Source organism: Arvicanthis niloticus, chromosome 6 (assembly GCF_011762505.2).
Source record: "Arvicanthis niloticus isolate mArvNil1 chromosome 6, mArvNil1.pat.X, whole genome shotgun sequence".
NCBI classification, from domain to species: Eukaryota; Metazoa; Chordata; class Mammalia; order Rodentia; family Muridae; genus Arvicanthis; species Arvicanthis niloticus.
Window position 1 is genome coordinate 17,988,522 of NC_047663.1, and position 13,268 is coordinate 18,001,789.

At 50.0% G+C, this 13,268-nt stretch overlaps 1 protein-coding gene across 29 annotated transcripts in view; it reads right to left on the bottom strand.

The window, feature by feature from the left end:
* Mapt (microtubule associated protein tau) overlaps positions 1 to 13,268 on the bottom strand; it is a 94,755-nt gene that overhangs the window by 15,025 nt on the left and 66,462 nt on the right. For 17 of the 29 annotated variants that reach the window (XM_034505172.2, XM_034505175.2, XM_034505165.2 and 14 more), the window contains 2 exons: positions 9,687 to 9,819; positions 6,066 to 6,331 (listed from right to left, as the gene is read on the bottom strand). In XM_034505172.2, the coding sequence (XP_034361063.1) occupies positions 6,066 to 6,331; positions 9,687 to 9,819 (399 nt within the window). Of the gene's footprint in view, positions 1 to 6,065; positions 6,332 to 8,529; positions 8,584 to 9,686; positions 9,820 to 11,059; positions 11,258 to 13,268 lie in introns of all 29 variants that reach the window. The other 12 variants (XM_034505162.2, XM_034505161.2, XM_076935641.1 and 9 more) reach the window with 2 other exon arrangements.

Here is a 13,268-nt window from a genome sequence, read left to right on the forward strand (position 1 = left end):
CTTGCAACTACCACCCCTACACACACACACACACACACACACACAAAATGTTAACATATTTTAAAAACTTTTTCATATCTCTGTATAATCAGTGGTGAAGAAGAAGAATAGGCAGACAGAAACAAAAAGAAATGAGCAGAGATGAGAAGATAGAAAAAGACCACCGGTTAGGGAAAAAGATTACTCAGAAAATCGCAATACACTTGCAGGAAAGGAAGCTACAACTGTGGGTGGGTCAAGAATGCAGGCCACTGTCTACAGCGCTCCACCGCCATCTTGTGGTCACCTGTGATACTACAACCCCTGCGCTCCCAGTCTCTTGGGAGACTCGCAGGTTATGTCCTGTGTGAACCTGGAAATCTTCAGAGGACCTCCCCATCTGCTCAGTCAACCAGGGGGACAGTAACCAAAAACTGGTTAGGAAAGAAGTGAAATTTCTTCCTGTTTTATTTTTATTTTTTTGTGAGACAGCCCTGGCTATCCTAGAATTCACTTTGTAGACTGGGCTGGCCTTGAACTCAGAGAGATCTGCCTACCTCTGCCTGGCATTAAAGGTGTGCACCAGGGACTGATGAGATGGCTCAGCTGTTAAGAGCACTGACTGCTCTTCGTGGAGGTCATGAGTTCAAATCCCAGCAACTACATGGTGGCTCACAACCATCTGTAATGAGATCTGAAGCCCCCATAATTATGGAGTGTCTGAAGACAGTAACAGTGTACTTACATATAATAAACAAACAAACAAACCTTTAAAAAAATAAAGAAAGGTGTGCACCACCTTGAATTCCTGATTCTCTTATCTCTACCTCCTAAATTATGGGATTACTGGTTGGAGCCACCATTATTATTTCTTCCTCTTCCTATTCTTTTTTGTTTGTTTGTTTGTTTTTTGTTGTTTTTGTTTTTGGTTTTTTTTTTTTTTTTTTTTTTTTTTTTTTTTTTTTTTTTTTTTTTTTCGAGACAGGGTTTCTCTGTGTAACTCTGACTGTCCTGGAACTCACTCTGTAGACCAGGCTGGCCTCAAACTCAGAAATCCGCCTGCCTCTGCCTCCCAAGTGCTGGGATTAAAGGCATGCGCCACCACTGCCCGGCCACATTACAAGATTCTTAACAGTGGCAAAGTTACAGTTATGAAATAGAAATGAAAGCAATTTTATGGTTGAGGGTCACCACAGCACGAGGAAGGGTATTAGAGTCACTGTATGAGGAAGGGTGAGAAATGAGAACCTCTCTCTGCTTCAGAGGCAGGATATGAGATCTCACAACAGATCACTGGACAGTAGATTTTTCTTTTCCCTTTCTTTTTAATTTTTGTTTTGTTTGGTTTTTGTTTTTATTTGTTTGTTTAGAGAATGTCTTGATACATGTCTTCCTGCCTGGACTGGAATTTGCTACACTTAGAACATGCTGTTCTTGAACTCACAGCAAGTCCTCCTGGGGTTACAGACCTGTTCTATCACGCCCAGCTCCAGTGAGTTATTTTTAAAAACATGTTTTAAACACTGGTCTTACTGTGAACTCCCCGATCTCTCCTCTCTGACACTGCACAGGGCGGGGTCAACTCTGGATGGGCATGGAAGGCCCAGGGCTGGCCCAGCTGTGTCTGAGATGAGGAGGCACATTTCCTAATCAATGATCTTCATGTGGAGCCCAGGCTGGGCATCCTCCTTGGTCCAACCTGAGGTTGGTAGGATAACATGCGTCACTACCGTCTGGCTTAGCTTGATGGAAAATCTAAATGGCTCTCTGGACACTCAATGTCTGTAGAGTCCCCTGCAGTCCCTTCTTCAATGTAAACACAACTCCAGAGGGGTCTGTGTTCTTCTCTTCGGTATCTTTTTTTAAATTAAATTACATTTATTTATTTGTGCAGATGTGAGTACATGCTTGTGACACAGTGTGTGATGGTCATCAGAGGAAAACCTGTTGGAGTCCAAACTGAGGACCAAACTCAGGTGGTCAGGTTTGGTGGCCAGTGCCTTTAACTGTTGAGCTGTCTCACTGAGTCCAGGGTACTTTTTAAGACTGATTTTTTTATTTGTGAATCTGTGTGTGTGTGTGTGTGTGTGTGTGTGTGTGTATGTGCATGCATGCATATGTGTGTGAGCATGGCTGTGTGTGTGTGTGTGTGTTTGCATGTGTGTATGTACATGCATGTGTGTGTGTGTGCGCATGCACGGCTGTGTGTGAATGCCTAAGGAGAAAGTGTAAGGTAATGTGGAGCTGGAGTTACAAACAGGTGTGAGCAGCTGGGAACCGAGAACAGAACTCTGGCTAAGAGCAAAAGCTCTTGACTTCTTATCCATCTCTCCAGTCCTGTTTTATATATTTATTGTGGGGGGAGGTGGGTGCCTGGAGGTCAGAAGACAGCTTGCAACAACGTGAGCCCTGGGCATTGAACTCAGTCGCCAGTCTTGGCAGCAGGCGCCTTTAACTCACTGAGGAATCTCACTAGGCCCTGGCTATTTTTAAAAATCTTCTTCTCCTCCTCCTCCTCTTCTTCCTCTTCTTCCTCTTCCTCCTCCTCCTCCTCCTCCTCCTCCTCCTCCTCCTCCTCCTCCTCCTCCTCCTCCTCCTCTTCCTCCTCCTCCTCAAAGACATAGCTTCATAATAACCCAGGCTATCCTTGAATTCTTCCTGTAGTGGAGGTCGGCCTTGATTTTCTGATCCTCCTGCTTCCATCTCTGTAGCTCTGTGACTATGGGTTTGCTCTACCAGGAGGTGTTTATCTGGTGCTGGGGATTGAACCCAGGGCCTCATGCATGCTAGGCACACACTCTACTCCATATCTCTGGCCCTATTCTTCAGACTCTTTTTTGAATTTTGCCTTTCATGGCCAATAATTATTTTGAGATAGGGCCTCATTAAACAAACATTTCAGGGACCCAAGATGTCAGCTCAGCTCTCAGTCATCAGTGGCTGTTACAAGTCCTGTCCATCAACCTGGAATAAACGGCTTATCCTAGCTTCTGGAGGCAGTGATGCGCTCTTTGCTTGCAGGGCTGAAAGCTTGTTCAGACAACCCTCTTGTCTTCTGTTCCATGGCTCTGTTATGTCTGAAGTCCCAAGGCAAGTCACTTTGTCTCCTCTGTAGCCAACAGCCAGTCATCATAACCCAGCACTGCTCCTTAGATGAGGCTAGCCAAGCCCTTTTCTTCTTTGGAACATTGCAGAACTCCCTGTTCAGGCCAGTTCCTGGTACTAATTTGAAAGAACTGCCCAACCTGGTAAGCCACCCTGCCATCGGCCGACAAGGCAGCCGCTCACACTGCAGGTTCTACTGAGTCCTTGATGAGATCCAGCAACCCTGTTCCAGGAGGGCTCAATACCCTTGGGGCTTCACGGGCTCCCTTCAGTTACCACATATCAGGAAGTTTAGGGGGAACTTCCCAGGGCAGAGGTGAGGGAAGAGCATTCGAGGTGGATGGCAGGCCCCTGCAGATCAGAACAAACCAGGCAAGAACCAGAGGTTCCTACGCAGTAGGCAGCAGAGGTGACACTGAGAAGCCCAGATTGGGGTCGGCAGAGTCATGAAGGTCACTGGACACAGTGCTGGAGGAGTCCAGGACCAGAACAAACAGGAACAGGATGATGCCTCAAGGAAGGAGTGGCACAGAGGGGACAGGAGCCTGGCAGTGGCTGAGACTGGGGTGGCATCTGAGATGGTGGAAAGAGAAGAGGTGGCTGCGTCTGCCTCGGGGTCTTGGGCTTGCAGGTACTGTGTGCCCTCAACAACCCTGATGGGTCTGCTTTCTAGTCGGGTGCTTGGTCTGGGAAGGAAGGTGAAAGAGCCTGTGTTTCACAGATTCTGGGCAACTCTAGTTCCTGACATTTGGGACTCTGATTGTCACAAGGGTCCTGAGATGCAGCTTCCAGGAGGTGACTTGTTTTTGACATTTTTAATTTCTTGTGCGTGTGCGTGCGTGCGTACGTGCGTGCATGCATGGAGTGTGTGTGTGTGTGTGTGTGTGTGTGTGTGTATCAGAGGATAACCTGCAGGAGTCAGTCCTTTTTCTACCCAAGTGGGTTCTGGAGATCAAGCTCAGACCATCAGGCTTGATGGCATGTATCCTCACCCTCTGAGCCATCTTTGCTGGCCGTGACAGTCATTTTTGAAATGTGGATAAGGACTGGAAGTCTGGAGACCATGAAGCCAAGCGGTAGTTGCTGGCCAGAGTCTCCACATGGCTTCAGAGTCACTCTGCTGGGGCCCTGACCAGGTTGTGGGAGTCCCATGAACTTTTACTTCTATAAACCACGTGTAAGCCACAGTGGGGACACTGGGGATCATCAGCATCCTCAGAGCTGCTGCCACAGAGAGAGGAACTTTTCCCCTCCCTCCAGCATCCCTGGCAATGCAGGTGAGTGATAAGTAAGCCGCTGTCACAGTTTCCTCCACAGAGGGGCCTTTTCGAAGGCCGGGTTCAGAGGTGGGAACAGCACTCTTGGAAGGCTGCTGGCCGAGGCATTCTGAATGTACATTCTCTTCTACCTGCTGGTCCTCTTTCTTGGGGAGAGTGCAGCTCCACACCCACAGGTCCATCCTGTCAGTGGGGGTGTGGGCAGCTACTGATTGCTGCTGGAGTAACTCACTGGCCTAGGGCCAAGAAGGTGCTGATGGCCACCGAGTCCCTGTTGCTACAAGTCATTGTGACCTTGTTGTTCATCTTCCTCAGAGGTGAGCATGCGGCTCTGTGGGTTTTTCTCGTCTTCCTCCTCTTCTCCTTCCTCCTCCTCTTCTTCTTTCAGGCAGGGTCTCCTACATAGCTGTGGCTAGTTTGGAGATCATTGTATAGACCAGGCTGGCCTGGAACTCACACACCACAGATCTACCTGACTCTGTCTCCCGAGTGCTGCGGTTAAGGGCTCGTGTAATCATGCAACTTGTCTCTTTGAGGCAAGGTCTTGTCACACAGCTCATTAGCTTAGAACTTGTGTTCCTCCCAGATGCCATGCCCTGCACCCTTCTGAAGGAGGCAGGTAGTATCTTTGGGGGTAGGAGAACACAGGTGACTCTGAGAGGAGTTAATAGAACCTAGGACCAATGCAAAGGTCCAAGCCAATACCCAGTGATGTCAGGGAAGAGATAGCATTTAACCCAGATGCTGCACAAACCCCACTGTGCAGAGCCAACAGGAGTGTCTAGGGTTCCCCCAACAAAGCACGGGGTTTAGACAAGGTGCCTACAGGGGCTGCAGCCAGCATCCCTCTAGTGACCAGCCCCAACCAAATTCATCAGTAGGGAGAGTGTCCACTCTTCTGACGGAGGATAAACACTGGCCCTAAACTCTGAGGTGTTCCTTTAGCGCCTTCAGAGGAGTGTTGGCCCACAAGTACCCAGCCCAAAAGACAAGAGAGAAGACTGAGCAATGGTTCACAGCTTCACACCTCACATTTGCCTCCCCTCAGTCCAGTGCTGGGTGCAGAGGTGACTTATTGTGTGTTCCCTCATTTATATGTTGATACCCCAACTTCACGTGACTGTTTAGAGATAAGGCCTTTAAGGCAGTGTTGAAATGAGGTCAGTTGTAGGGTGACCCTAATCCCATGGGGCTAGTGTCTTCTAAGATGAGGCCGGGACTCATGGAGAGACTGCAAGGGGTGCAGAGGAGGACTCTGGAGACACTTGGGGGGAGGGGTCATGCCTGCTGACACCCACATAATCTCTCTCTGTTGCAGATTCCAGAACCCACCCTGAGAATATGTCAGTCAGCCTGAGCAACTCTCAGAAAGAAAGCAAGGAAGGAGGGGCCTCAGGGTGGGGGTGTGTGTGTCAGAGGTCTAGAATTTCATGACAGCTGTAGAACCAGCTGCTCGTATTAAAACCTTGATTTTCCCCAGAACCAAGGCTGAAAGCCAAAGCCAACAAGGGCGGCACCCAGCAAAAATCCATAGGCCACGTAGGTGGGTCTCCGTAGACAAGTGGCTGTCACCTGTCCAACCAGAGAGGCTAAAGAGAAGAAGGGAGGAGCCAGTGCTTTGGTGGCCTGCGTGCTGCGGGGGTGGGGTGGGGGTGGGAGCTACCCGCCTGGGTTGGCTTCCTGCAAGGCTGACCACGCCCTTACCTTGCCGCCTCCGGGCTGGTGCTTCAGGTTCTCAGTGGAGCCAATCTTGGACCTGACATTCTTTAGGTCTGGCATGGGCACAGGGGCAGTCTGCAGGCGGCTCTTACTGGCAGACGGTGACTTAGGCGGAGTGCGGACCACTGCCACCTTCTTGGGCTCTCGGGTGGGCGGCGTTGGTAGGGATGGGGTGCGGGAGCGACTGCCGGGGGTTCCAGGAGAGCCGGGGCTGCTGTAGCCGCTTCGTTCTCCAGATTTTGGTGGTTCACCTGGAGCGTGGGGAGAGAGGAAGAGACTGAGGTCACGTGGGCGAGTGGGAGATGGGGCGATGTCTGCAAAGTCCCGGAGGCCACTGGACTGGGCGCCCACTGCCAGGATCCAGAGGGGGATCTGGGAGAAGACCATGGTGACCATTTGTAGAGAACCATCGCTCCTGCCCTGTCACGTAGATACAATGGCAGCTATTTCTCAATAAAGCAACTGAATTCTCATCAGTGCCCCAATATATGACACCTCCTCCCAGGGGTGGTCCAACTCTCCCCAATCCCTGAGGTGTCCTGAATCAGGAGATAGGTTCTAGCTAGCTGTGTGTCACTCCCCTTAGAAAAGAAGTGATTGGGTGCCATTCCACAAACACTTCTGCCTTTCCTTTCTCTTAACTGAGGGGTGGTGCAATGACCGGGCCCCACTGGCAGTCTTCAGACTGGGATCCCCTGACCCTTCCCCCACACATCCAGAGCTCCTCTAATTGGGGCTGCAGAAGAGTGCAGGAATCACCCGCCCAGAGCATTCTGCACAAGCCACACCCCACATTGCTGAAGCACAGAATGGCCTCCCCTTGCACCTTTCTAAATACATCCGCTTCCAGGAAAGCTGCCTGGACTTCTCACCAGACTCTGTCCCACCCTGCATCATTCTCTTCTGCTTGCTTCCTGGACCGACAGTCACCTCAGTCCCCTCGGCATGTCAGTCACACCGAGAGTTCACTGAGTCACCACACCCCATGGGTTTTTTTGCTTTGTGTTTGAAAACCATTAGCCGGGCCGGTGGTGGCACCCGCCTTTAGTCCCAGCACTTGGGAGGCAGAGACAGGTGGATTTCTGAGTTCGAGGCCAGCCTGGTCTACAGAGTGAGTTCCAGGACAGCCAGGGCTACACAGAGAAACCCTGTCTCAAAAAAAAAAAAAAAAAAAAAAAAAAAAAAAAAAAAAAAAAAAAAAGAAAGAAAGAAAGAAAAGAAAAAGAAAAGAAAAAGAGAAAGAGAAAGAAAGAAAGAAAACCATTGATGTTCTTAGCAGGAGGTAGGACTTGCGGTATGCAAATTTAGCCGCCCTCAAAGCAGCAGCATTCAGCTCCAGTCTCCCACTTCTCAGGAAGCTCGGGGGTATGAAGAGTTGCTGCTGCTCTGGGCTTAGCTCTGCCTCCATGTCCCCAGGGATACAGGGTAGTAGTGTCCTGTGTTCCTTCCCTGACACTTGCAAAATAACCTTGGTTGAGCCAGTGACCCATCTACGCTTGTATCCTCATCTGAAAGATGGGGGTTCAGAGTCCTCAAGATTTTGCTAAGAGAAGGGTATGTGGGGGTTAGAGAGATCGCTCGGCAGTAAGAGCACTGGCTGGTCATCCAGAGGACTCGGGTTCTATCCTCAGCACCCACATGGTGGCTCTGAACTGTCTGTAACTCCAGTTCCAGGGGATGTGAAACCTCTGTCTGGCTTCTGTGGGCATCTGGTAAAACACCGTACGCGTAAAATAAAAATAAATCAATCTTTAGGACAGGTGAGGCAGAGAGGTCACAAAGGGTCTGGCACAGCATCTGTTAGCTGCCTGAGCACTCGCTAAATGCAGAAAAAGTTAGGCGTGGTGACATGTTTCTATAGTTCCAGTTGTTTGGGAGGCTGAAGCAGGATTATTGGAGCTAAGAGACCAGCCTTGGCAAATAGAGCAAGATGCTTTTTTTTTTTTTTTTTTTTTTTTTTTTTTGACAGGGTTTTGGTGTGTAGCCCTGGTTGACTTGGAACTCATTCTGTAGACCAGGCTGATGTCAAACTCAAAGATCCATTTGCCTCTGCCACTCAAATGCTGGGATTAAAGGCACGCACCACCACTGCCAGATGTGAAGCCATTTCTTGACAAACAAACCAAAAATCTCAGACCAGCAAAACCCTCTGTCTATCGGTGACACGTCCCTACTGGGACTTAGGTTAGAGACCAAACCTCCCACAGTCCCAAAAGTCTCCAGACAGGTGCTCCCCATCCACAAACAGCCCTAGTTCCCGAAGTAAATCTGAACACACAGGATGTAGTCCATAAATGCCCCAGTGCAAACCGAACTTGAGAAGTAGGTTCGAGACTGGGCCTCTCTGGGCTGAAGCAGTACTCCCTCCCAGCTTTGCAGACAAGCACTAGGGCGGTACACACACCAAGAGGTTCTGCCCACCCATTCCGGGCAATGGACCCAGAATTACCTCTCTCAGATTTTGCCCCTGAAGGGGGTAGTTTTCTCTGCGGTTGCTTGGAAGCTTAAAAAGAAAAAAAAAAAAAAATCCACAGACAGCTTCATTATAATCAGGCTCACAGGAGTCTCTGTGAGTACTTCAGGTGGTAGCATCTGGCTGGTCCCCCTAGCATAAGAGACAAGCCGGGACAGATGCCAGGACCAGTGAGAAGAAGTAGCCAATCAGCATGGAGCCACCTAAGCACAGGCAAGCCTGGAAGAGCCCCTGCTCCAGGCAGCACAGGGTTAAGGGAGAAGTGTCAGAAGAGAAACCCACTAACACATCACTAATGTTCCTAGATCATCAGTGCATGAGAAACACACACCCCAGAGCCACAGCTACTTAGGGAAAACACAGCCCAACTCTCAGGCAACACCCTTCACAATGCCAAGCAGAAGCATGCAGCGGGCAATATGGGCTGCCTCTGCCAAGAGAACAGGGTCACCAAGAGTTAGGCCAGACACAGAGATGCATGGGCTTCCTGGGCACCACCAGGGAGCAATGCAGGCCAGGCAACAGAGTCACACAGCATCCAAAACCCTTTTGGGAGCAGGTCCTCGGGGCTTCTATTCCTGCTTTTTCTACTGGACGTGAAACAGCCCCACTGTAGCCTGGCCGGCTTCTCAATGCCAAGTGGCTTTTGTTCACAGGAGGCCGGAGCAATGACCACAGCATGCCATCTCTCAGCTAAGACCCTTGGGCTTTACTAGAAGGTTCCTAACACCCCAGCTGTGTGAGGTTGGAGAACCTCCCCCCCCACCCCCGATTTCCTGCCCAGACTACTGATCCTCCAAAGAGGTGGGGGACCTGATAACTCTTTATGCTGGGGCTGCCTCCCCAGAGCCGTGGATTAAAGGTCATGCTCCTTTCCCGGAACTTATTAATCACGTGACTGCATTTTCCTCATGCTTGTAAAATGAGCAAGATTTCTTCCCTGATTAAAAGGTGAGGGCTTGTTAACCACCTCAGACAATTGTCAAAGGATTAAAAAGAAGACACGCACTCTAGAGTTCAGCAAATCACAAGGGTTAGTCGGCGCCAGGGGTTACTAACTGTCGGTGGCCTCCTGAGGCAAGGGTTATACCTTCTGGAAGCTTCTGGATTAAGACTCCAGAGAGCATTCTCACCTGACCCGGGAGGAGTCTTTGGGCTGGGCGTGGTCTTGGCTGGGATCCTGGTGGCGTTGGAAGTACCTTTCTGGCCTGGAGTGGCTGCTCCCCGAGGTGTGGCCGTCTTCGCCCCCGTTTTGCCATCAGCGCCCTGTAAACGGAACCAGGGTGGAAGGTTTTCACCACTGGGAAAGGTGACCGTCACCAAGGAAAAGTCAGCCCAACCCTCCCACCTTGACTGAAGAAGGTGACGGTGGACATAGATGCCGGGAAGTTCTGGTACAAGTCTTGAGGGTTTGTGGAGCTCACAGCCCACAGTTCACCTGCAGGCCAAGCACCAGGATCCTCCTAGACAAATGGTGAGCTAGCCTGTGTTATAAAATGACAGTACTGCCCGAAGCAAGAGCAGGGTCAGGGTAGATTGGTGGGCTGACCCTGGAAGACCACACCTGGTGGATGGACACCCATTTTCCAGACTCTTAATTATAGATGTAACTGACCGATGGAGGCTGGGTTCACCAGAGGTCCTTGGGGACCCACATGTGCTTCACGCCTCAGCAGAAGGCACAAACGGCCAAACCATATCTTTTTCTGCTCTCTCCACAGCCCCTGGGGGCTTGGTGACTCCTTAGGTGTGACTCGAACCCTTGGCCATGAACACTGGCTGAAAGCTGGGAGCCAGAGGCGGAGCAGACACAGTCAGCTGACTGTGAGTGGTTAAGTGTCTGATGGTCAGTGGACAACCATCAGACGTGGCATGAACCACACAAAAAAAACCATGTGAGCCACAGACTTGGGAGGAAGGAAGGAGAGGCAGAACTACTGGGATGGCCATGCAACCCACCACGAGGCGTGGTCAGTTACCATAAGAACTCCAGACACAGCTGAGGCTTTTTCTTTATTATTTATCTATTTACTTTTAAGAGGAAGAGTCTTTCTATATATTACTGGTCATCTAGGCAATTGCAGTGACTCCCCTGCCTCTTACTCCAGGGCGCTGAAATTATGAGCATCACCACACCTGGCTTTTTTTTTTTTTATTTCTCAAGCTAGAGTAAGCTCACTCACTGTAGCTCCAGGCTAGCCTGGAGCTCACTCAGTAGCTCAAGCTAGCTTCAGCCTTACAGGAATCCCGTTCAGTGCTGGAATTGGTTATAGGCCTCAGGTACCAAGCTCAGCTCAGAGCCTTAATTTACAAACTGGAATGGATTCCCTTGGTTATCTTGGTGATAACCTTGCTGTCTCCAGGGAAGACAGAGGTAAAAAGTACAGCTCCAAGTCCCCCGTGCTCTCCCTGTCCCTTCAACAGTGTAGCCTATGAGTTTAGCTGAAGAAAGCAAGTGAACACCACGGTACAGCAGCCTGGGTTTTGCCAAAGGTGGTTTCCTTACCTTGAGTTTCATCTGCTTTGTTCCAGGACTGCCATTTCGGGGTGTGACAGAAGAGACGTGTTTAGGAGAGGTGGCTGGCTCAGGGCACACGGCAGGGCTGGAGGGTTTGATCAAAGGGTCTGAGCTACCAGGAGTGGGGCGTGTGGGGCTAAGGCAGGGCCTATTGCTCGGGGTTTTAGCACAGGAAGGTGTGGATGTCTTAAACATAAACATAAACATAAATAAAATCAAAATGAAAGTCAGCACACGGGGGATGGAAACAAAGGGAAAAAAGGATAAACAAAATCTAAACACAAAGAAGGCGAGTCACTCAAAGTAGCCCTCTCCACCGCCCTTCCAGTAAGAAAGGACTGCGACTCCGTCCCCTTCAGCACCAGGTCACCATCAGGTACACACATGCCACACAGCTGACATGGGATGGACATAATTAAAATCACATAGCGTAGAACTAAGAGAGATGCTGAAGCAAGGTAGACGTGCGGGTATATTCTTTCTCTAGCAATCGGACCTTGTTGTAGCTCCAACTTGGAGAACACTGGCCTAAAAGGGCTTCCCACCTTCCTAAGCACATGGAGACCATCAGAAAAAAGGCAGCAAGATTTTCTCAAGAAAGAATGTTAATGTGTCATGGGTCAGAGGCTCAACCTCAGGGGAAGCACTTGTGCAGGCTCACTGATAGCCACCCTCTCTCTCTACTATGCCAACAAAATCCTAATACTCCAAGGAGGATTGTGCCAGAGTCAACCAAAAGCTTCTATCAGATGTAGCCAAGGACACACACACACACACACACACACACACACACACACCACATGCCACACTTACATACACACCATGTGCCACATATACCTGCAAATATACATACATACATACATACATACATACATACATACATACACATGCATCCGTGAGCACATGTGCTCACACATATACGCGTGCACGAACACACACACACATGCACATGCATATACACACATACTTTCTGATTAAACAAAGACTCAAATATAATTAATGCCATTGATGGAATCTGGATCTGGCCAAAATTAACTTTAGAATGTTCCACTTAAGGAAATAGGTGTCTGTGTGCTGGATGTCTTCTGAGAAGGATCTAGCCAAAAGGCGGAAGGCTGACACCACGGTTGCCTCTGGGCACTCTGACTGGGAAGTACGGCCCTGGTGTAGTGCAGGGTGTGAGACCAGACTGTTGGAAATAAAGAACTGAGAGGCCAACCTGGTGGTAGTGGTGCTTGCCTTTAATTCCAGCTCTTAGGAGGCAGAGGCAGGTGGATTTCTGAATTTGAGGTCAGCCTGGTCTACAGAGCAAGTTCTAGGACATCCAGGGCTGCACAGAACAACCTTGTTTCAAAAAAACCAAAGGGGTGGGGGGACAGAACATAGAGGCCAAGTGCAGGCAGTTCTGGAGTCATGACCAGAGACTCTACTGTGTTTCCTCATTCTCTCAAACTTCCCACTGAAGGGGTCAGGGCCAAATCTGTGTCACCAGCACTAGGAGGAGCGTCCAAGGGGCAAACTCTCTGGGGCTGTTTTCACAGGAGGAAAGCTAGGGTGGGTACCGGAGCCCCTTGTTCCCTAGCTGGGCAAGACCCCTCTCTCTACTGGAAGCTTCCTCTACCCAGCCTAGGTTTGGCCACATGCTATCCTGTGAGTCAGTCCAGGGCAGGGACTATGTACTGTGTGTACACATGAATGAATACATGCATGTTTGTGCAAGCATGAGGTCAGGACTCTGAGTCCCTCACTCTGGAACTCAATGAGCATCTTGACTGACAAGCTGCTGTCACTCTTGCTTCAAGAAGTGGGGCGGAGCTAAGTCCCTGCACAAGACTCAGCTGCCTGTCTCCTGAGCACTATGTCAGGAAGCCCTAATGAGCACAGAACAGGCTCTTCAGGGAGTGGTCCCCAACCTCTGCCTCCAGACTCTACTAGCTAGCACCATCCACACCTGGAGACTTAGTGGGAGCTCTGGCACCAATGACAGGCCAGACGCTCTAGGCACCACCATAGGAACTGTCCAGTTGATCCAATCTGGGCTGCGGTGGGGTTTTCCAGGAAAATAGCACTGCACATACAACCTCAGGGCTTTCTAAGACAGAAAGGTGTGAAGGGAGAGGGTGACAGATGAAACACTGAAGACAGGCAGGGCTTGGGAGGCTGGTCTGTGGCAAGCAGGCTGCTTACCCTGAACCAC